This window comes from Salvelinus fontinalis, chromosome 37 (assembly GCF_029448725.1).
Source record: "Salvelinus fontinalis isolate EN_2023a chromosome 37, ASM2944872v1, whole genome shotgun sequence".
Lineage (NCBI taxonomy): Eukaryota > Metazoa > Chordata > Actinopteri > Salmoniformes > Salmonidae > Salvelinus > Salvelinus fontinalis.
Genome location: NC_074701.1, coordinates 6034083 through 6058593, shown reverse-complemented (window position 1 = coordinate 6058593; position 24511 = coordinate 6034083). Strand labels below are relative to the sequence as shown.

At 42.4% G+C, this 24511-nt stretch overlaps 1 protein-coding gene across 1 annotated transcript in view; it reads right to left on the bottom strand.

Annotated features, from left to right (window-relative positions):
- The window catches only part of LOC129835906 (collagen alpha-1(XIX) chain), a 154655-nt gene that overhangs the window by 97359 nt on the left and 32785 nt on the right, over window positions 1-24511 (bottom strand). Inside the window, exons 7-10 of the mRNA XM_055901613.1 lie at window positions 20018-20098; window positions 17097-17264; window positions 15540-15602; window positions 691-735 (exon numbers count right to left, since the gene is read on the bottom strand). Of these exons, the coding sequence (XP_055757588.1) occupies window positions 691-735; window positions 15540-15602; window positions 17097-17264; window positions 20018-20098 (357 nt within the window). The remainder of the gene's footprint in view (window positions 1-690; window positions 736-15539; window positions 15603-17096; window positions 17265-20017; window positions 20099-24511) is intronic.

Here is a 24511-nt window from a genome sequence, read left to right as displayed (position 1 = left end):
TGACACTTGATATAGACTTTGCATGTCATGTGCAGTGTTGAGTAACGCAGACCAGCTTTAGCCAATTCTCAAACCTTATCAAGTATAGGACAATGTTTGGGTGGGCCGCGCCTTTTAAGTGTTATGTCATTAGATTGGATCGAGTTTCATAGGCAAATATGTCCCTGTGTGTGTGGTGTGTGGTGTGTGGTGTGTGGTGTGTGATGTGTGATGTGTGTGTGATGTGTGTGTGGTGTGTGTGGTGTGTGTGTGTGGTGTGTGATGTGTGTGTGTGGTGTGTGTGGTGTGTGTGTGATGTGTGTGTGTGTGTGTGTGTGTGTGTGTGTGTGTGTGTGTGTGTGTGTGTGTGTGTGTGTGTGTGTGTGTGTGTGTGTGTGTGTGTGTGTGTGTGTGTGTGTGTGTGTGTGTGTGTGTGTGTGTATGGTGTGTGTGTGTGTGGTGTGTATGGTGTGTGTGTATTCTTCAACGTCTAAGGGCCCTAGTGGAGGGTTTAGAGGGTGATGATGCTTTAGAGTGGTCCTGGTGAACTGAAGGTACTAGACCATGTTCAGACCCAGCTGACAGGACACTCTCTGACTCTCTGGTATGTTTAAATAGTTTATCATGTTCAAACACATATGTAAGTTGTGAAATATCTCATATACGGTATATTGTATAAATATAAAATATTTCCATGGTAACATACTGTACCTTCTGGCTTGAGTTTCCAGGGAACCCATCTTTCCCGGTCTCTCCCTGCAAAGGAAGACATGATACAGTCAGTAGCTGCTGCTCCCTTATTGGTCATTTAGTTAGTGACTGCTTGTCTTATTGGCTGTACAGTCAGTGGCTGGTCTATAATTGTCTGTACAGTCAGTGGCTGGTCTCTAATTGGCTATACAGTCAGTGGCTGGTCTATAATTGTCTGTACAGTCAGTAGCTGGTCACTAATTGGCTATACACTCAGTGGCTGGTCTCTAATTGGCTATGCAGTCAGTGGCTGGTCTCTAATTGGCTGGCCAGTCAGTCGCTGGTCTCTAATTGGCTGTACAGTCAGTGGCTGGTCTCTAATTGGCTGTACAGTCAGTGGCTGGTCTCTAATTGGCTGGCCAGTCAGTGGCTGGTCTCTAATTGGCTGGCCAGTCAGTGGCTGGTCTCTAATTGGCTGGCCAGTCAGTCGCTGGTCTCTAATTGGCTGGCCAGTCAGTGGCTGGTCTCTAATTGGCTGTACAGTCAGTGGCTGGTCTCTAATTGGCTATACAGTCAGTAGCTGCTGCTCCCTTATTGGTCATTTAGTTAGTGACTGCTTGTCTTATTGGCTGTACAGTCAGTGGCTGGTCTATAATTGTCTGTACAGTCAGTGGCTGGTCTCTAATTGGCTATACAGTCAGTGGCTGGTCTATAATTGTCTGTACAGTCAGTAGCTGGTCACTAATTGGCTATACACTCAGTGGCTGGTCTCTAATTGGCTATACAGTCCGTGGCTGGTCTCTAATTGGCTATACAGTCAGTAGCTGCTGCTCCCTTATTGGTCATTTAGTTAGTGACTGCTTGTCTTATTGGCTGTACAGTCAGTGGCTGGTCTATAATTGTCTGTACAGTCAGTGGCTGGTCTCTAATTGGCTATACAGTCAGTGGCTGGTCTATAATTGTCTGTACAGTCAGTAGCTGGTCACTAATTGGCTATACACTCAGTGGCTGGTCTCTAATTGGCTATACAGTCCGTGGCTGGTCTCTAATTGGCTATACAGTCAGTAGCTGCTGCTCCCTTATTGGTCATTTAGTTAGTGACTGCTTGTCTTATTGGCTGTACAGTCAGTGGCTGGTCTATAATTGTCTGTACAGTCAGTGGCTGGTCTCTAATTGGCTATACAGTCAGTGGCTGGTCTATAATTGTCTGTACAGTCAGTAGCTGGTCACTAATTGGCTATACACTCAGTGGCTGGTCTCTAATTGGCTATACAGTCAGTGGCTGGTCTCTAATTGGCTGGCCAGTCAATCGCTGGTCTCTAATTGGCTGTACAGTCAGTGGCTGGTCTCTAATTGGCTGTACAGTCAGTGGCTGGTCTCTAATTGGCTGGCCAGTCAGTGGCTGGTCTCTAATTGGCTGGCCAGTCAGTGGCTGGTCTCTAATTGGCTGGCCAGTCAGTCGCTGGTCTCTAATTGGCTGGCCAGTCAGTGGCTGGTCTCTAATTGGCTGTACAGTCAGTGGCTGGTCTCTAATTGGCTATACAGTCAGTAGCTGCTGCTCCCTTATTGGTCATTTAGTTAGTGACTGCTTGTCTTATTGGCTGTACAGTCAGTGGCTGGTCTATAATTGTCTGTACAGTCAGTGGCTGGTCTCTAATTGGCTATACAGTCAGTGGCTGGTCTATAATTGTCTGTACAGTCAGTAGCTGGTCACTAATTGGCTATACACTCAGTCGCTGGTCTCTAATTGGCTATACAGTCAGTGGCTGGTCTCTAATTGGCTGGCCAGTCAGTCGCTGGTCTCTAATTGGCTGTACAGTCAGTGGCTGGTCTCTAATTGGCTGTACAGTCAGTGGCTGGTCTCTAATTGGCTGGCCAGTCAGTGGCTGGTCTCTAATTGGCTGGCCAGTCAGTGGCTGGTCTCTAATTGGCTGGCCAGTCAGTGGCTGGTCTCTAATTGGCTGGCCAGTCAGTGGCTGGTCCCTAATTGGCTGTACAGTCAGTGGCTGGTCTCTAATTGGCTATACAGTCAGTGGCTGTTCTTTTAGTAGCAGCTTGTTTCTCCCACGTCTATGGCAAGTAAGTATGGTTAAAATTGCACTTTTTCGAAAAATTCCCTGAACAAGTCACAGACATGGCTATAATATTTTCCTGAATGTTGCAGCCAAGGAATGGTGGTATGATTGGGACAACATGAATAGGCCTTGATTAAGCTTAGTTTGTAGCAATAGTTCCTTAATTGGACTAATTATTGTCATATTGATACAGCATACCACCCTGCATCCCACTGCTGCTTGCCTCTGAAGCTAAGCAGGGTCAGTCCCTGGATGGGAGACCAGATGCTGCTGGATGTGATGTTGGAGGGCCAGTAGGAGGCACTCTGGTCTAAAACATAAATACAAATGTCCCAGGGCAGTGACATTGCCCTGTGTAGGTTTCTGTCTTCCTGATGGGATGTTAAACGGGTGTCCTGCCTCTCTGTGGTCATTAAAGATCCCATGGCACTTATTGTAAGAGTAGGGGTGTTAACTCTGGTGTCCTGGCTAAATTCCAAATCTGGCCACCTAATCATCCCCAGGTTCCAATTGGCTCATTCATCCTCACTCCTCTCCCTTGTAACTATTCCCCAGGTCTTTGCTATAAATGTGTTAAAATGTGTTAAAATAAATTCACGTTTATTTGGTTGACATAGAACTACAATGGTTAAATGTCACTATTTTTTACATATTCTAATGAGACCATGTTGAAGCAGCCAGCAGAAAGGATGTTTCCCCTCGTCAAACAAGGCCCTAACACAGTGAAACAGGGTTACTGTAGATGTGGGACTTGTAGCTTGCCAATTATCGGGTAATACTATCCACCTCTCTCTCTGCAGCTGTTGGAGCGCTGTGTTGAATACAACAGGCTCGGAACAGCTGTAAGGGAAGCAGGATGGGACCCTAGCTTAGCTCAGTGAACTGCTGGACCTTCTAAATCCTCTGGCTAATGTGTGAATAAGACACTGACGGCCACTGACTGTAGCCTACATTAGTATAAGGACATGCCCAGGGCCATAATGGTTATAATAACTTTGAGAAAATATCCAAATAATGTTTGTTTTTTACATTTTTAGAGTGTGTCCAAGCTAAAATCCTTAATTGCTACATTTTTGTACATATGCATTAATGATATTGTATATACCTATAGATTCTAGAAGAACAGAACTCATAAATGAATCATACTGTATACACCCATAGATTTTTGAAGAACTTATAAATGCCTCATGAGCTTAGTTCAGCTGTCAAACCCCTTCAGAACCCAAAATATAACATGTGTAAACAAAGTAAATGTAAACAAACACTGTATAGTGTCAAACATGGTTAAAACTATCATTTTGATATCATGGATGGTCAGTCCTTGCATCCATAGGTCTGTCTACATATTTAAATGGTTACTTTTCTGGGGCGGTGGTTAGAGAGTTGGGCTAGTAACCGAAAGGTTGCTGGATCGAATCCCTGAGCTGACAACGTAAAAATATGGCAGTTAACCCACTGTTCCCCGGTAGGCTGTCATTGTAAGTAAGAATTTGTTCTTAACTTACTTGCAACGTTAAATAATGGTTAAATCATTTTCCCCCGTTTTTTTACTATCCAGGCCCATCCCTCAATTGCTTACCAAAATAGAAACAGGCTTGTTATTGTTTCAATTGAGGACTGTAGCTTTAAAGTAACTGTCCAGGGAAAATCTCACTTTAAAAGCTAGACTCAGCAAAATGACGTTGCCACGAGCAGCACTGCAGATATTGAGATGAGTGAGATGCAAGACTTCGCTCTCACACAGTCACACACAGTATCTGCGCACGTGCATGGGTTCGCTTCACGCTTTGCAGCGTGGTATCCAGGGCGCCAAAACAGCGAAGAAGTTGAGCCAGGCGCTTTCATGGTTGTTGCAGAAACTGACCCTCTATGCTGTTTACTTTCTGTATGTATGTTGTATTGCTGAGTCTACCTTTAAAAGCTCATTATAACTCATAGACAAATAATGTTGTTGACTCGTCCTATACTCGTATTTGTGGTCAAAGGAAAAAAGTGAAGAAGAAAATACTTTAAAATTCCCACCTCAAACTATTATCTCAAACAGACCATTTAAAAAATGCTTGCCATTTCCTCACAGAAGGTCACGTCATGTTTTTGGCAGAGATGTCTCATTGTCTGAGCTGGCCAATCAGCTGTTTACTTGTCATACATTTTTTTTATTTAATGGTACATATCCACACCATGTTGTTGTTGGGGTATGCCCACACCATTGTAACACAGAAAATATGCTATTTAACGTACTAAATAAGGAAAACTATTTCACTCATATTGTAATTAATTATATGTAATAGCTCATAGAAATCTGGAAACACTGGACAGTTACTTTAAGAACATGTCCATGTGGCCTACTAGTGATGTAGGAGATAGACAGTAGCCTATGGAATCTATAGGATAACTAGTGATGTAGGAGATAGACAGTAGCCTATGGAATCTATATGATAACCAGTGATGTAGGAGATAGACAGTAGCCTATGGAATCTATATGATAACTAGTGATGTAGGAGATAGACAGTAGCCTATGGAATCTATAGGATAACTAGTGATGTAGGAGATAGACAGTAGCCTATGGAATCTATATGATAACCAGTGATGTAGGAGATAGACAGTAGCCTATGGAATCTATAGGATAACCAGTGATGTAGGAGATAGACCGTAGTCTATGGAATCTATAGGATAACTAGTGATGTAGGAGATAGACAGTAGCCTATGGAATCTATAGGATAACTAGTGATGTAGGAGATAGACAGTAGCCTATGGAATCTATATGATAACTAGTGATGTAGGAGATAGACAGTAGCCTATGGAATCTATAGGATAACTAGTGATGTAGGAGATAGACAGTAGCCTATGGAATCTATATGATAACCAGTGATGTAGGAGATAGACAGTAGCCTATGGAATCTATAGGATAACCAGTGATGTAGGAGATAGACCGTAGTCTATGGAATCTATAGGATAACTAGTGATGTAGGAGATAGACAGTAGCCTATGGAATCTATAGGATAACTAGTGATGTAGGAGATAGACAGTAGCCTATGGAATCTATATGATAACCAGTGATGTAGGAGATAGACAGTAGCCTATGGAATCTATATGATAACTAGTGATGTAGGAGATAGACAGTAGCCTATGGAATCTATAGGATAACTAGTGATGTAGGAGATAGACAGTAGCCTATGGAATCTATATGATAACCAGTGATGTAGGAGATAGACAGTAGCCTATGGAATCTATAGGATAACCAGTGATGTAGGAGATAGACCGTAGTCTATGGAATCTATAGGATAACTAGTGATGTAGGAGATAGACAGTAGCCTATGGAATCTATAGGATAACTAGTGATGTAGGAAATAGACAGTAGCCTATGGAATCTATAGGATAATCAGTGATGTAGGAGATAGACAGTAGCCTATGGAATCTATAGGATAACTAGTGATGTAGGAGATAGACAGTAGCCTATGGAATCTATAGGATAACCAGTGATGTAGAAGATAAACAGTAGCCTATGGAATCTATAGGATAACCAGTGATGTAGGAGATAGACAGTAGCCTATGGAATCTATAGGATAACCAGTGATGTAGGAGATAGACAGTAGCCTATGGAATCTATAGGATAGCCAGTGATGTAGGAGATAGACAGTAGCCTATGGAATCTATAGGATAACCAGTGATGTAGGAGATAGACAGTAGCCTATGGAATCGATAGGATAACCAGTGATGTAGGAGATAGAACCCTATAGTCTACTGGTATAGGAATGTTCAACATCCCTTTAGACAAAGCAGAGTCACCCCAGTAACACTATGTATTGTGTACTGCATGAACTGTAGGTGTGTATAACTGATGTTGGGGATAGATAATAGCCTATAGCTATTATGTTCTACCTGATCATTAATAGCACCCGCCTGGTGTCCCAGATCTCAATCAGTCCCTGATTAGGGTGAGCAGTGGAACTGGCTTCAAGGTATAGTTTGAAATATAAGTGGACTATAGGGATGTTTGCATTCTCTTTAGAACAAGGGGACTCTTCCCCAGGGCTGTTAAGAGGCTTAGGTCCAACGCTCAGCAGAGCATTAAACCCCAATCTGCAGCAGAATCACAGGGTTAAAGGTTACCCCGGTGCCTGTAACTCTACATCCACTCCCTGTGTGAACTGAAACATTGTCCTGTGGCATTTTCCTTCATTCTTCCCCTCTGACTGTCTGTCTGTCTGCTGCCATGTCAAGGAAGGGCAGATCATTAGTCAAATGTCTTTCACATCGATGCACACACACACACACACACACACACACACACACACACACACACACACACACACACACACACACACACACACACACACACACACACACACACACACACACACACACACACACACACGTCCCCCTCTTAGTGACAACATGTTCTCCTCTGTTAAATCCATTAGAGATAATTATGGCACACTTCAACAGGGTAATTAGTATATGTTGGGGCTCCAATGTGCATAATTGAGCTTATCTCTAACTAGCTGAATGTTTGCTGTGTGATCATGTATTGCCAGTGGTGACATTGGTTTTCACCATCTACAAAATTAGACATGGAAAGCAAAGCTAGAGTCGGTGGTGAAGGTTGCTGACGAGCCCTTCACAAGCATCGTGTTACTCAGAACCCACGCTGTTCTCGGGGCAGGTCTGCCAGTTTTCACTAGCAGAAGGGACTTTTTGTAACAGGTTAGGAGAATGAGGTTCAGGTTAGGAACAGGGTTAGGGATAGGGATAGGGTTAGGGATAGGGTTCGGGTTAGGGATAGGGTTAGGGATAGGGTTCGGGATAGGGTTCGGGATAGGGTTCGGGATAGGGTTAGGGGTAGGGTTAGCTAAAATGCATCAACAAAAAAAAAACGTGACTGGAACATACAACCAGGCCTGCCCTGAGAACACCCTCCGTTTCCACTAATGTGATTCTACTAAAAAACAACACTGTATCTCTGACCATGTTTACTGTCTGACAATGTGGTGGCTAAACATTTAGGAATCTTTGAAGTTTGTTGTTAGCATCTGAAAGAGAACGCTGTCTGTTGCTTTGACCCGCGTTCAGAAAGTATTCAGACCCCTTCACTTTTTCCACTGCTGTGTCACGTTACAGCCTTATTCTAAAATGTATTAAATCGTTTTTTTCATCAATCTACACACACAATACCCCATAACGACAAAAAAAGCAGGTTTTTAGAAATGTTTGCAAATATAAAAAAATATGAACTAGTGGTTAGACCGTTGGACTAGTAACCGAAAGGTTGCAAGTTCAAATCCCCGAGCTGACATGGTACAAATCTGTCATTCTGCCCCTGAACAGGCAGTTAACCCACTGTTCCTAGGCCGTCATTGAAAATAAGAATTTGTTCTTAATTAACTGACTTGCCTAGTTAAATAAAGGTCAAATAAAAAATAAAAATAAATAAAAATGTTCATTAGTATTCAGACCCTTTACTCAGTACTTCTCCAGATCTGTGCTTCGACACAATCATGTCAGAGCTCTACGGACAATTCCTTCCACCTCATGGCTTGGTTTTTGCTCTGACATGCACTATCAACTGTGTGATTTTCCAAAACATGTCCAATCAATTGAAATGATCACAGGTGGACTCCAATCAAGTTGTAAAAACATGGGTGATCAATGGAAACAAGATGCACCTGAGCTCAATTTTCAGTCTCATATCAAAGGGTCTGAATACTTATGTAAATAAGGTATTTCTGTTGTTTAGTTGTAGTAAATGTGCAAACATTTCTAAAAATGTCTTTTCGCTTTGTCATTATGGGGTGTTGTGTGTAGATTGATGAGGATTTTTATTTATTTAATCCTTTTATGGATTGAAAATGTGGAAAAAGTGAAGGGGTCTGAATTCTTTCCGAATACACTCTATTTTCTAATGCGAAAGGCGAGCAGCATAATATAAATGGATAAATAGAGACATTTATCTTTGGTAGTAAAACCATAAGCCCATTAACATAGTGTGTTTTTAATACCTTAAGGGATTTTGTGGGCATCCTCCTGGGTTTATGTGCTGTCATTACTCCTCGGGAAGAAAACCTTAGAACACCACTGGATATCAAACACATTTCATACCCTCTTTCATCAAGGATATCATTTTATTTTCCTCCATCCATCCATCCATCCATCCATCCATCTATCATCCATCCATCCATCCATCCATCCATCCATCCATCCATCCATCCATCCATCCATCTATCATCCATCCATCCATCCATCCATCCATCCATCCATCCATAATATGATTTTTACTGGACTGTGGCACTAAGTTACAGAAGCTCTTCAATAAATGCATAACATTCACTGAGTCTCATGCTTAATTCCCATTGGAAGTCCACTTCTACGAATGACTTTTACCCGACAGCCGACTCATTCAAGATTTTACAGTATTACCTTAAGTGGGTCATGTGGAACTGAATTACTGTACAGCTCAAATTAAGTAGAGAAGCATAGCCACTTCTTGAAGACTCCAACTGGACATGTACATACAATAGATGAATGTGTGCTAGAGGATAGCAATAGCAGAATGATTACGTTTTATAGAAAGAGGGAACAGAAATGATCATCACCATTCCAACCTTTTAATGCACCCCTTACGTAGTTGTTGGCAATTTAGCTTGTCTTTTACAGAGATGACTACAGAAGCTCCAATACTATTGAGACTTTAGAGCATTTAAACAGAATCATGATGAGAACTGTGGGCTAATTGTTATGACCTTACAAGGAAAACGTTGTGGGGAAATTGGGGATTACTTTGTGGTTGTGTTACTTCAAGAGAAGAGAAAGTATTAATCCAGCACTGTGGTGAAAGTTGGATGGAGGATCCTAATCCCGTTCACAGGGATTAAACAGCTGTGGTCATCCAGGGTTCTTCAGAAAATTAAACACATCAATCCTGGTATTATAAGAAGGTAGCTTCCTTGAAAGGAAATCCGTTTTTCCTAATGGCCTTGTATTATATTATAGGATTTACAGCCCTAGTACTATGTTATACGATGTATTAACACATTCACAGCTCCTAGGTGGAATAAAATCTAAACATTGACATAGTCATGAAATTATATATTTTTATTATTCCTTTACAATACCCAGAATGTGTTTAGCACCGGACTACAGATGTATTCCATTCCTGCCTGCTTGCCTTCTCAACGAGCTGTCACTAATTTCATTTAGTCCCACAATGCACTTCTTCTAAAAGTGATAATAATGCCAGGAATCCTATTCGGGACAGTTGATTGGTTGTCACAGAGTCGCTGAACCCAGCTTGTCTGTCAAAACGTATAACTTCAACAGAGGTACAGTAATTAAATGACCCTTTCAGAAAATGACACGTCTTTGTATTGGATTCACAGTTTAATAGAACTAGTAAATGGTGTGCTCACAGGAATCTATTCACCTCAATATGATACATTTGGAGTTTTCCCTACAATTTTTTGAGGCAACTAGTTACTTTGAACCTGGGAAAAAAAATGAATTATGACTTTAAAGATATTTATTTTGTGCTACTTTTAATATGATTTAATGGTAGCTAAAGTGCCAAGACTAGTTCCATAAGGATATATGGACTGAGGTGTTATCTTTGGTCCTAGTAGACCACTATAACAAACTTAATGCCACTTCTACACCAGGAACATACTAATTATAACGGAGAGTTTCACAAATAACACAATTCCCCCTCCTCTCGGTCGGTCCTACAGGTAGAATGATTTAAAGCTTGTGTAGCTGTTGTACTTTCTCTGAATTCCTGAGTGGTTTTAAGGGAAAAACAGAAGGGTTGCATCCCAAATGGCCCCCTAGTCTCTATATATTGCATTTCTTTTGACCAGGGCCTAAAAGATATCCCATAGGGCTCTGCTCCAAAGTAGGACACTATATTGGGAATATGTTGACATTTAGGACACACCCAAGTTCCTACTAGCTCTGAAAAATGACTTTACCCAAACTACACCAATCTATGGTAATTGGGTCAATGACCACAAAGACCATCTGGTTCTAATAGGCGAATCACCACCTGTTCAGAGTAATGAAATCCTATCATTCTTCATTCCCAAACACACTGGCTATTCTCTCTCTCTCTCTTTCTGTCAAACACACTGGTTCTCTCTCTCTCTCTCTTTCTGTCAAACACACTGGTTCTTCTCTCTCTCTTTCTGTCAAACACACTGGCTCTTCTGCTCTCTCTTTCTGTCAAACACACTGACTCTTCTGCCTCTCTCTTTCTGTCAAACACACTGGTTCTTCTTCTCTCTCTCTTTCTGTCAAACACACTGTTTCTTCTTCTCTCTCTCTCTCTCTCTCTGTCAAACACACTGGCTCTTCTGCTCTCTCTTTCTGTCAAACACACTGGTTCTTCTCTCTCTCTCTGTCAAACACACTGACTCTTCTGCTCTCTCTTTCTGTCAAACACACTGGTTCTTCTCTCTCTCTCTTTCCGTCAAACACACTGGTTCTTCTCTCTCTCTCTTTCTGTCAAACACACTGGTTCTTCTCTCTCTCTCTTTCTGTCAAACACACTGGTTCTTCTCTCTCTCTCTTTCCGTCAAACACACTGGTTCTTCTCTCTCTCTCTTTCCGTCAAACACACTGGTTCTTCTCTCTCTCTTTCTGTCAAACACACTGGTTCTTCTCCCTCTCTTTCTGTCAAACACACTGGTTCTTCTCTCTCTCTCTTTCTGTCAAACACACTGGTTCTTCTCCCTCTCTTTCTGTCAAACACACTGGTTCTTCTCTCTCTCTGTCAAACACACTGGTTCTTCTCTCTCTTTCTGTCAAACACACTGACTCTTCTGCTCTCTCTTTCTGTCAAACACACTGGTTCTTCTCTCTCTCTCTGTCAAACACACTGGTTCTTCTCTCTCTTTCTGTCAAACAAACTGACTCTTCTGCTCTCTCTTTCTGCCAAACACACTGACTCTTCTACTCTCTCTATCTGTCAAACACACTGGTTCTTCTCTCTCTCTATCTATCTGCCAAACACACTGGTTCTTCTCTCTCTCTATCTGTCTGCCAAACACACTGGTTCTTCTCTCTCTCTCTCTATCTGCCAAACACACTGGTTCTTCTCTCTCTCTCTTTCTGTCAAACACACTGGTTCTTCTCTCTCTCTCTTTCTGTCAAACACACTGGTTCTTCTCCCTCTCTTTCTGTCAAACACACTGGTTCTTCTCTCTCTCTCTCTTTCTGTCAAACACACTGGGTCTTCTCCCTCTCTTTCTGTCAAACACACTGGTTCTTCTCTCTCTCTGTCAAACACACTGGTTCTTCTCTCTCTTTCTGTCAAACACACTGACTCTTCTGCTCTCTCTTTCTGTCAAACACACTGTTTCTTCTCTCTCTCTCTGTCAAACACACTGGTTCTTCTCTCTCTCTCTCTTTCTGTCAAACACACTGACTCTTCTGCTCTCTCTTTCTGCCAAACACACTGACTCTTCTACTCTCTCTATCTGTCAAACACACTGGTTCTTCTCTCTCTCTCTTTCTGTCAAACACACTGGTTCTTCTCTCTCTCTCTCTTTCTGTCAAACACACTGGGTCTTCTCCCTCTCTGTCAAACACACTGGTTTTTCTCTCTCTCTCTTTCTGTCAAACACACTGGTTCTTCTCTCTCTCTCTTTCTGTCAAACACACTGGTTCTTCTCTCTCTCTCTCTTTCTGTCAAACACACTGGTTCTTCTTCTCGCTCTCTTTCTGTCAAACACACTGGTTCTTCTCTCTCTCTCTTTCTGTCAAACACACTGGTTCTTCTCTCTCTCTCTTTCTGTCAAACACACTGGTTCTTCTCTCTCTTTCTGTCAAACACACTGGTTCTTCTTCTCTCTCTCTTTCTGTCACACACACTGGTTCTCTCTCTCTCTTTCAGTCAAACACACTGGTTCTTCTCTCTCTCTCTCTTTCTGTCAAACACACTGGTTCTTCTCTCTCTCTCTCTTTCTGTCAAACACACTGGTTCTTCTTATCGCTCTCTTTCTGTCAAACACACTGGTTCTTCTCTCTCTCTCTCTCTTTCTGTCAAACACACTGGGTCTTCTCCCTCTCTTTCTGTCAAACACACTGGTTTTTCTCTCTCTCTCTTTCTGTCAAACACACTGGGTCTTCTCCTTCTCTTTCTGTCAAACACACTGGTTCTTCTCTCTCTCTGTCAAACCCACTGGTTCTTCTCTCTCTTTCTGTCAAGCACACTGACTCTTCTGCTCTCTCTTTCTGTCAAACACACTGGTTCTTCTCTCTCTCTCTGTCAAACACACTGGTTCTTCTCTCTCTTTCTGTCAAACACACTGACTCTTCTGCTCTCTCTTTCTGTCAAACACACTGGTTCTTCTCTCTCTCTCTCTTTCTGTCAAACACACTGGGTCTTCTCCCTCTCTTTCTGTCAAACACACTGGTTCTTCTCTCTCTCTCTTTCTGTCAAACACACTGGTTCTTCTCCCTCTCTTTCTGTCAAACACACTGGTTCTTCTCTCTCTCTCTCTTTCTGTCAAACACACTGGGTCTTCTCCCTCTCTTTCTGTCAAACACACTGGTTCTTCTCTCTCTCTCTTTCTGTCAAACACACTGGTTCTTCTCTCTCTCTCTTTCTGTCAAACACACTGGTTCTTCTCTCTCTCTCTCTTTCTGTCAAACACACTGGTTCTTCTTCTCGCTCTCTTTCTGTCAAACACACTGGTTCTTCTCTCTCTCTCTTTCTGTCAAACACACTGGTTCTTCTCTCTCTTTCTGTCAAACACACTGGTTCTTCTTCTCTCTCTCTTTTTGTCAAACACACTGGTTCTTCTCTCTCTCTTTTTCTGTCAAACACACTGGTTCTTCTCTCTCTCTTTCTGTCAAACACACTGGTTCTTCTCTCTTTCTCTTTCTGTCAAACTGTAACGGCTGTCTAATGCCTCCTCCTCGGATGAGGAGGAGGAGTAAGGGTCGGACCAAAACGCAGCGTTGTATGCAGACATAATGGAATATTTATTTTAACAAGACGAAACACGAAAACTCTTACACAAACTACAAAACAACAAACGACGTAGACAGACCTGAACTTGAGCACTTACATATAGACACGAAGAACGCACGAACAGGAAAGACCAGTCAAACGAACGAACAAACGAAACAGTCCCGTGTGGTGCAACAGACACAGACACAGGAACAATCACCCACAAACAAACAGTGAGAACAGCCTACCTTAATATGGTTCTCAATCAGAGGAAACGTCAAACACCTGCCTCTAATTGAGAACCATATCAAGCAACACATTCAACCCAACATAGAAACACATAACATAGACTACCCACCCAGCTCACGTCCTGACCAACTAAACAAAGTAAAACAAAGGCAAATAAGGTCAGGAACGTGACACAAACACACTGGTTCTTCTCTCTCTCTCTCTGTCTGTCAAACACACTGGTTCTTCTTTCTCTCTCTTTCTGTCAAACACACTGGTTCTTCTCTCTCTCTCTTTCTGTCAAACACACTGGTTCTTCTCTCTCTCTCTCTTTCTGTCAAACACACTGGTTCTTCTTTCTCTCTCTGTCTGTCAAACACACTGGTTCTTCTCTCTCTCTCTCTGTCTGTCAAACACACTGGTTCTTCTCTCTCTCTCTTTCTGTCAAACACACTGGTTCTTCTCTCTCTCTCTCTTTCTGTCAAACACACTGGCTCTTCTCTCTCTCTCTTTCTGTCAAACACACTGGCTCTTCTCTCTCTCTTTCTGTCAAACACACTGGTTCTCTCTCTCTTTCTGTCAAACACACTGGTTCTCTCTCTCTCTCTTTCTGTCAAACATACTGGGTCTTCTCTCTCTCTCTCTTTCTGTCAAACACACTGGTTCTTCTCTCTCTCTCTTTCTGTCAAACACACTGGTTCTCTCTCTCTTTCTCTTTCTGTCAAACACACTGGTTCTTCTTCTCTCTCTCTCTTTCTGTCAAACACACTGGTTCTTCTCTCTCTCTCTTTCTGTCAAACACACTGGTTTTTCTCTCTCTCTCTTTCTGTCAAACACACTGGCTCTTCTCTCTCTATTTCTGTCAGTCCCTTCGGCACTCAGCCCTTCATTTGTGCATTCACACGCGCATCCACCATATACACAAGTGTCCCTATGCTGAGGGAGTGAAAATGATGGAGGGTGTATTAGACCCTCCGATAGCCACTTCAACGGCTTCAGAGCGATGTGGAATCGTATAACGCACCACATTATTTTTGAATTCGCACAATTTCACGCAAAACAATGGAGAGGCGTAATGGAGAGCCATCTGTACTTGTTTCTGTCTGATTTCAAGGCTTGAAACACGTAGCAAATGAAATGTTTAACTGATACTGACGGTTATGTATTGTAAAACGACAGGGGGAATCTGAATGCTCGTTCTATTACTTTAGTTTTAGTAGATTCATTCTACCATTTAAAAAAAACAATCACACCAAATGTGAAAATCCATACATAGACATTAGTAAATACAGTCTGGGACTTATTTCCTTATTTCTGTCTCCGTCTGTGTCTGTCTTTTCTCTGTCTGTCTTTTCTCCATCTCTGTCTGTCTCCATCTCTGTCTGTCTCCATCTCTGTCTGTCTCCATCTCTGTCTGTCTCCATCTCTGTCTGTCTCCATCTCTGTCGGTTTTTTCTCTGTCTCCGTCTTTGTCTCTCTCCCTGAAATATGTGACTAAGGAAGCACAACAGCTTTATCTCTGTTAGAATTGTAACTGAATTCTACAGGTACAATACCTGTGTACACATGCACAGTCATGATGGTATTTATTGAGCCAGATAGACATTCAACATCTCCTTTACCTTGTCTCCTTGATCTCCTTTCTGTCCTGGAAGTCCTGCCAAGCCTGGTAGACCTTGATCACCCTACAAAGAACAAGAACATTTAATTGATGTAATTTACCTGAACTAGCTTGCTAATGACTGTCCGTCCACACATTAAAAACTCCCCAAAGACATGAGAAATTCCCCAAGGTACCGCTCTGTCTGAAGTGGGCTTTCAGAACACTTCCATGGACATTAGTGGAGCCACCTCTGGAGACGGCGGCCATGCCTCAAACGAAGCAACTACATATTTGTGCCAAATTACTGCTAATAAGCTATTATTTCCTGCCTTTGGTTGGCATCCAAGAAAACGCATTGGCATAAATGTGCTTTAATTGGTTATTTATTTTCTTGTTTAATACGTTTGGTGGCAGCAGTGGGATATTTGAATTTGGAATTCTGAATGCATGGTTCCATTAGAACAGAACAGAACACTCCAACCCATTAGGACACTAATTGCTGTTTGGACAGAATGTAACTGAGGATTGTTCAACTCCGATCTCCTATATCGAAGTTGAGTTGAGTATTGATAAGTGGTCGCACGATTTGCTAGCAACAACATTGAGTTGCCATCAGTCGATACTTGAAATTCTGAAAACGCTTACCTGTACCTATTTTTGTCCTGTACAACAAGAGGTCCTTCCGAAGGGTGCTGAAATGAATACTTTTAATAAAAATGTTTATCAAAAACAACAACCAACTTATACCTAGTTTGTGTTGCTCAACTCAGCACGAATGGACTTGTGACATTTTAATGTTAGATTACATAGTACGTCAAGGCCGCTACATCTTCCGTCAGGCAACACAAATGAGTAAAAAGTCGGTGGTTCCATTCAATAAAGGTTTTTATTACAAGTGTGAAGGACAGTACAGGACAAACAGGACAAACATAGGTACAGGTACATTTTCAGATTAACATTTTTTACAAGCATTGACTGATGTTGACTCAATGTTGTTGCTAGCGAACCGCGTGACCAGTTATCAATACTCAACTCCGCCTCGATATAAGAGAACGAATATAAGAGAACGGATATAAGAGAACAGATATAAGAGAGCGGATATCCGTTCGAATGGATATAAGAGAACGGATATAAGAGAACGGATATAAGAGAACGGATATAAGAGAACGGATATAAGAGAACGGATATAAGAGAACGGATATAAGAGAACGGATATCCGTTCGAACGGATATAAGAGAACGGATATAAGAGAACGGATATAAGAGAACGGAAATAAGAGAACGGATATAAGAGAACAGATATAAGAGAACGGATATAAGAGAACGGATATAAGAGAACGGAGTTGAGCGTTCCTCAACTTGACTGATTGTACCACAGAATGAAATAGAAAACCAAGATGGCTGCCTTTATCAACACATTCTAGAGTCAATAAGGTTTATACCATAGATCACTCCAGTAATATGTATGGTTACGTCCGTAATGGCACCCTATTCCCTATTGGCCTTGGTCAAAAGTAGTGCACAAATACAGAGAATAGAGTGCTGTTTGGGACGCTGTATATTTCTATGGACTGTACCTTTCCTGCTGAACATTGACATCTGCCACTGCTGGAATGCTGGACCCGCTGGACCTGGGCTGGCTGGACGGGCTGGGAGAGCATCTGGGGGAGCTGGCCTGCTCCAGCTGTATCCAAGGGATTGGGAGTCACCCCTCCAGCACCAGGGCCCTCCCTGCTAGGCTCACACTGTAGGATCAATACAAAGATATACAGTGGCTTGCAAAAGTATTCACCCCCCTTGGGATTTTTACTGTTTTGTTGCCTTACAACCTGGAATTAAAATAGATTTTTGGGGGGGTTGTATCATTTTACACAACATGCCTACCACTTTGAAGATGCAAAATATTTTTTATTGTGAAACAAACAATAAATAAGGCAGAAAACTTGAGCATGCATAACTATTCATCCCCCCAAAGTCAATACAGTGTAGAGCCACCTTTTGCAGCAATTACAGCTGCAAGTCTCTTGGGGTGTGTCTCTATAAGCTTGGCACATCTAGCCACTGGGATTTTTGACCATTTTTCTAGGCAAAACTGCTCCAGCACCTTCAAGTTGGATGGGTTCCGCTGGTGTACAAAGTCATACCACAGATTCTCAATTGGATTGAGGTCTGGGCTTTGACAAGGACATTCCAAGACATTTAAATGTTTCCCCTTAAATCACTCAAGTGTTGCTTTAGCAGTATGCTAAAGGTCATTGTCCTGCTGGAAGGTGAACCTCCGCCCCAGTCACAAATCTCTGGAAGACGGAAACAGGTTTCCCTCAATAATTTCCCTGTATTTAGCGCCATCCATCATTCCTTCATATCTGACCAGTTTCCCAGGTCCTGCCGATGAAAACATGCTTCCACATGCTACCATGCTTCACTGTGGGGATGGTATTCTCGGGGTGATGAGAGGTGTTGGGTTTGCTCCAGTCATAGCGTTTTCCTTGATGGCCAAAAAGCTAAATTTTAGTCTCGACTGACCAGAGTACCTTCTTCCATATGTTTGGGGAGTGTCCCACGTGCCTTTTGGCAAACACCAAACGTGCTTCCTTATTTTCTTCTTTAAGCAATGTCTTTTTTCTGGCCACTCTTCCGTAAAGCCCAGCTCTGTGGAATGTACGGCTTAAAGTGGTCCTATGGATAGATACTCCGATCTCCTTTGTGGAGCTTTGCAGCTCCTTCAGGGTTATCTTTGGTGTCTTTGTTGCCTCTCTGATTAATGCTCTCCTTGCCTGGTCTGGGAGTTTTGGTGGGTATCCCTCTCTTGGCAGGTTGTTGTGGTGCCATATTCTTTCAATTTTTTTATAATGGATTTTTATAACCGAACCCTGATCTGTACTTCTCCACAACTTTGTCCCTGACCTGTTTGGAGCTCCCTGGTCTTCATGGTGCCGCTTGCTTGGTGGTGCATCTCGTTTAGTGGTGTTGCAGACTCTGGGGCCTTTCAGAACAGGTATATCAGTGTATATATACTGAGATCATGTGACAGATCATGTGGCACTTGCACACAGGTGGACTTAATTTATTACGTTAATTAGTTCTGAAGGTAACTGGTTGCACCAGCTCTTATTTAGGGGCTTCCATAGCAAAGGGGGTGAATACATATGCACGCACCACTTTTCCATTACATTTTTTTTTTTGATTTCACTTCACCAATTTGGACTATTGCATACAAACTGTTAAGACACATTACACTGCTATTTAAGGGACAGTTTCCTGGAACCACATTAAGCCTAATCATTTCATGTTGTTTTCAATTATGTTTTCTAGTTCACTTGAAATTGAGTCCAGGGCTAGACAGAATTTTGGTCTAGAAAGCAATGTAAAATCTCCAATGAAAGTGCTATTTAGTTTAGGAGTAGGCTTAATTTGGGTATAGGAAACCAGACAATTATAATACAACACATGTTGAAATGCAGTTCTCCAATAGTCTGAAATGTAATAACAGTCCACTACCACTACCGTATTTATAATCAGTTCATGTCCAATGATTCATTGACCCAATGAGAACCTTAATTACTGTGGAACTAGATAACTGTCCCAGGGGAACGAGGAAAGGACAATACTTAAGGTTTTGAATGCCAATACATTATTTCCTACCATATTGACTGAGCCCCAGTACTGAAACTCAATGCACACTGAGATAACATCCTGGTTATGGATATGTATTATAACTGCCATAGGCCAAAGGTGAGAGGTCACTGAAACACACTATTTCCAACCATATAGACCACATGTGACCTAGCACATTGAATCAACATAACCCAACACTCACTGAGATGACAACATGGTTATGAATACGTATAGGCCTAACTGTCAAAATGTCAAAGGTCACTTCTCCTTTTAAACACAGTTAGCAGTCCAAATTGCACACGTTGTCCTATGGGCTCTGGTCAAACGTAGTGCACTATACTGGGAATAGGGTGCTATTTGGGATTCATCCACAGTCTGTAAGGTCACTCTCCATTGACCTGGTCTGCAATATGAGCTAACAGAAGAATATCTATCTATCAATCTATCAATCAATCAAATGTATTTATACATCCCGTTTTACATCAGCAGCTGTCACAAAGATATTGCACAGTAACCTGGATAAGATGTCCCTTATGGAAGAAACATAATACAGTTGAGTATTTTTCAAGAAGGACAAACACAACTCAACCAGATTATATTACCTACTGCCCTTCAATTCAAATCTCGACCAAGAAGCCAGTTCCACTGCTTTAAAAACATATATTTCCCTCTAATCAGGGACTGAGTTAGACCTGGGAAACCAGGTGGGTGCAATTAATTATCAGGTAGAACAGAAACTAGAAGTACCCCGGAACTCGTAGGGTAAGAATGTAATACCCCTGCTCTACTGTATATCAAGCCACGTCGAAGGTCTCATGTATGTCCTAAAATGTGCACCATACATTAAAGAAAAATAAAACACAAATGTAAAATATCTTACCGTAGATCCTGCCTGCTCACAGCAGTTCTCCATCTCAGCCAGGTATGGGTCACAGTAGATCAGGATTTGTTGCAGTTCGATCTGGAGAGAAAGACATCTGTTAGAGACATTATGATGATTCAGATATAGAGAAAAACTAACTTTTTAAAATGCTAACAATATATATTTTGAAAAATTAAACATGTTTCTTTGCCTGATACTAAGCAACCCCAGCACACCAAAATTGCTTCTGGGAAAGTTCCCAGAACGTTCGTTTGGTCGCTACAAATGTTCTTTTAGAATGCTTGTATAAAACATTTGCCTGATGTTTCAAGAACCATTAAGAACTGTTCTTTAAAAGGTTCCCAGAATGTTTCATTAGGTTGTGGGAACAGTCTGGTGTGAACTTTTGGGGACATCACAAAATATATGTTCCCCAAACACAAAAACTGTCCAGTTGTGCGGAGGATTCTAGAATGGTTCTTTAAGGGTGGAAAAAACATTAGATATTACAAGAACGTTCCCAGAACACATGTCATCTGTTCTTTAAAGGTTCCAAGAATATTTCATTATGTTGTGGTAACATTGGCTGGACAAGAGATATGGTCCCAAAACACAAAAACTGTCCAGTTATGCGAACATTCAGTTATCAAATAAAATGTTATTTGTCACATGCGCCGAGAAATGCTTACTTACAAGCCCTTAACCAACAATACGGTAGCAGAGAGAACAGTCTTTGACAGAGAGAGGACCCATGCAAAATCTTTTCAGTCTCCTGAAGAGGAATAGGAGTTGGTGTGAATGGGGGCATAGTCGGCCCTCCTTTTCTTGTAGTCCACGATCAGCTCTTTTGTCTTGTTGAGGGAGAGGTTGTTGTCCTGGCACCACACTGCCAGGTGTCTGACCTCCTCCCTATTGACTGACTCATCGTCAGTGACCAGGCCATACCACCGTCATGCTGTCTGCAAACGTAATGACCCAATCAAATCAAATTGTATTTGTCACATGCGCTGAATACAACAGGTGTAGACCTTTCTGTGAAATGCTTAATTACAAGCCCTTAACCAACAATGCAGTTCAAGAAATAGAGTTAAGAAAATATTTTCTAACTAAACTAAAGTAAAAATAAAAAGTAACACAATAAAATACAATACCAAGGCTATATACAGGGGGTACCGGTATTGAGTCAATGTGTGGGGGTACAGGTTAGTAAAGGTAATTTGTAAGGTAAGGGTAAATGACTATGCATAGATAATAAACAGTGAGTAGCAGCAGCAGCGTTAAAACAAAGGCGGGGGGGCATTTGATTAATTGTTCAGAAGTGTTATGGCTTGGGGGTAGAAGCCGTTAAGGAGCCTTTTGGGCCTAGACTTGGCGCTCCAGTACCGCTTGCCGTGTGGTAGCAGAGAGAACAGTCTATGACTTGGGTGACTGGGGACTTGACAATTTTTGGGCCTTCCTCTGACAGCGCTTAGTATATAGGTGCTGGATAGCAGGAAGCTAGGCCCCATTGATGTACTGGGCCATACGCACTACCCTCTGTAGCGCCTTATGGTTGGATGCCGAGCAGTTGCCACACTAGGCGGTGATGCAACCGGTGAGGATGCTCTCGATGGTGCAGCTGTATACGTTTTTTGAGGATCTGGGGACCGATGTCAAATCTTTTCCGTCTCCTGAGGGGGAAAAGGTGTTGTCGTGCCCTCTTCACGACTGTTGTGGTGTGTTTGGACCATGATTTGGAAAGTAACACTTTACATCATTTGCTGGTGATGTGGACACCAGGGAACTTCAAATTCTTGACCCGCTCCACTACAGCCCCGTCGATGTGAATCGGAGATGTGTTGTTGCCTACCCTTACCACCTGGGGGCGGGCTGTCAGGAAGTCCACGATCCAGTTGCAGAGAGAGGTGTTTAGTCCCAGGGTCCTTAGCTTAGTGATGAGCTTTGTGGGAACTATGGTGTTGAACACTGAGCTGTAGTCAATGAACAACATTCGCACATAGGTGTTCCTTTTCTCCAGGTGGGAAAGGGCGGTGTGGAGTGCGATTGAGATTGCGTCATCTGTGGATCTGTTGGGGCTGTACGCGAATTGGAGTGGGTCTAGGATTTCCGGGATGATGGTGTTGATGTGAGCCATGACCAGCCTTTCAAAACACTTCATGGCTATCGACGTGAGTGCTACAGGGCAGTAGTCATTTAGGCAGATTACCCTCACTTTCTTGGGCACTATGGTGGTCTGCTTCAAACATATAGGTATTACAGACTCGGTCAGGGAGAGGTTGAAAATGTCAGTGAAGACACTTGCCAGTTGGTCTGTGCATGCTCTGAGTACACGTCATGGTAATCCATCTGGCCCCCTGGCCTTTCGATGTGAGCAAGACCTGTTTAAGGGTCTTGCTCACATCGGCTATGGACAACGTGATCACACAGTTGTCCAGAACAGCTGGTGCTCTCATGCATGCTTCAGTGTTGCTTGCCTTGAAGCGAGCATAAAAGGCTTTTAGCTAGTCTGGTAGGCTCGTGTCACTGGGCAGCTCGTGGCTGGGTTTCCCTTTGTAGTCCGTAATAGTTTGCAATCTCTGCCACATCCGACAAGCATCAGAGCCGGTGTAGTAGGATTCAATCTTAGTCCTGTATTCACGATTTGCCTGTTTGATGGTTCGTCTGAGGGCAAAGCAGGATTTCTCATAAGCGTCTGGATTAGTGTCCCGCTCCTTGAAAGCAGCAGCTTTAGCCTTTAGCTCATGGGGATGTTGTCTGTAATCCATGGCTTTTGGTTGGGATATGTATGTACTGACACTGTGGGAACGACGTCGTTGATGCACTTATTGAGGAATCCGGTGACTGAGATGGTATACTCCTCAATGCCATTGGATGAATCCCGGAACATATTCCAGTCTGTGCTAGCAAAACAGTCCTGTAGCGTAGCATCTTCATCATCTGACCACTTCTGTATTGAGCAAGTCACTGGTACTTCCTGCTTTAGGTTTTGCTTGTAAGCAGCAATCAGGAGAATAGAATTATGGTCAGATTTGCCAAATGGGGCGAGGCAGAGCTTTGTATACGTTTCTGTGTGTGGAGTAAAGGTGGTCTAGAGTATTTTTTCTTCGGATTGCACATGTGACATAATGGTAGAAATGAGGTAAAACGGATTTAAGATTGCCTACATTAAAGTCCCCGGCCACTAGGAGCGCCACTTCTAGATGAGCATTTTCTTGTTTGCTTATAGCCTTTTACAGTTTGTTGAGTGCGTCTTAGTGCCTGCATTGGTTTGTTGTTGTAAATAGATAGCTACGGAAAATATAGATGAACACTCTCTTGGTAGATAGTGTGGTCTACAGCTTATCATTAGGTACTCTCCCTCAGGCGAGCAATGCCTTGAGACTTCTTTAATATTAGACATTGCGCACCAGCTGTTATTGACAAATAGACACACCCCATCTTAGACACCACCCCATCTTACCAGACGTATCTGTTCTATCCTGACGATGCATGGAAAACCCAACCCTGTATAAAATCTGTGTTGTGGTCCAGCCACGACTCGGTGAAACATAAGATATTACAGTTTTTAATGTCCCGTTGGTAGGATAGTCTCGAGCGGAGATTATCCCGTGTATTCTCCAGTGATGTCTCGAGCGGAGATTATCCAGTTTATTCTCCAGTGACTGCATGTTGGACAACAGAATGGATGGTAGAGGTGGGTTAATCACATGGCACCCCGATTTCCGCCCCCTGTATTTCCGTCTTTTCTTCACGCGAATGACAGGGATTTGGGCCCGGTATCGGAGAAGCAGTATATCCTTCGCGTCGGACTTATTAAAGAAAAAATCTTCGTCCAGTTCAAGTTAGGAAATCACTGTTCTGATATCCAAAAGCTATTTTCAGTCATAAGAGACGTTAGCAGCAACATTATGTGCAAAATAAGTTACAAACAACGCGAAAAAACACACAAAATAGCACAGTTGGTTAGAAGCCTGTAAAATGGCAGCCATCCCCTCTGGCGCCATTGCCATGATGATGGTTTTGTAATCGTGCATGGCCATACAGTCTTGGGTGAACAGGGAGTACAGGAGGGGACTAAGCATGCACCCCTGAGGGTTCCCCGTGTTGAGGATCAGTGTGGCAGATGTGTTGTTGCCTACCCTTACCACCTGGGATCATCCTTGTAACATCAGGTGAATGTGTTTTGTACCCTAAAATAAATATTGTAGAATCATCCACATAACTGGACAGTTTTGGTGTTTTGGGAACATATATTTTGTGATGTACCCACAATGATCCCACCAGACTGTTCCCACAACCTAATGAAACAATCTGGGAACCTTTAACGAACAGATTAAATGTGTTGTAGGAATGCTCTCGCAACATCAGGCAAATGTTAAACATTCATCACCATGAATGGACCGTTTTTATGTAACAAGAACATTTGCGACAACCTAACGAATGTTCTGGGAACTTTCACAGAACCAATTTTGGTTTGCTGGGAAAACATTACTGGTACACTGTGTTATTACA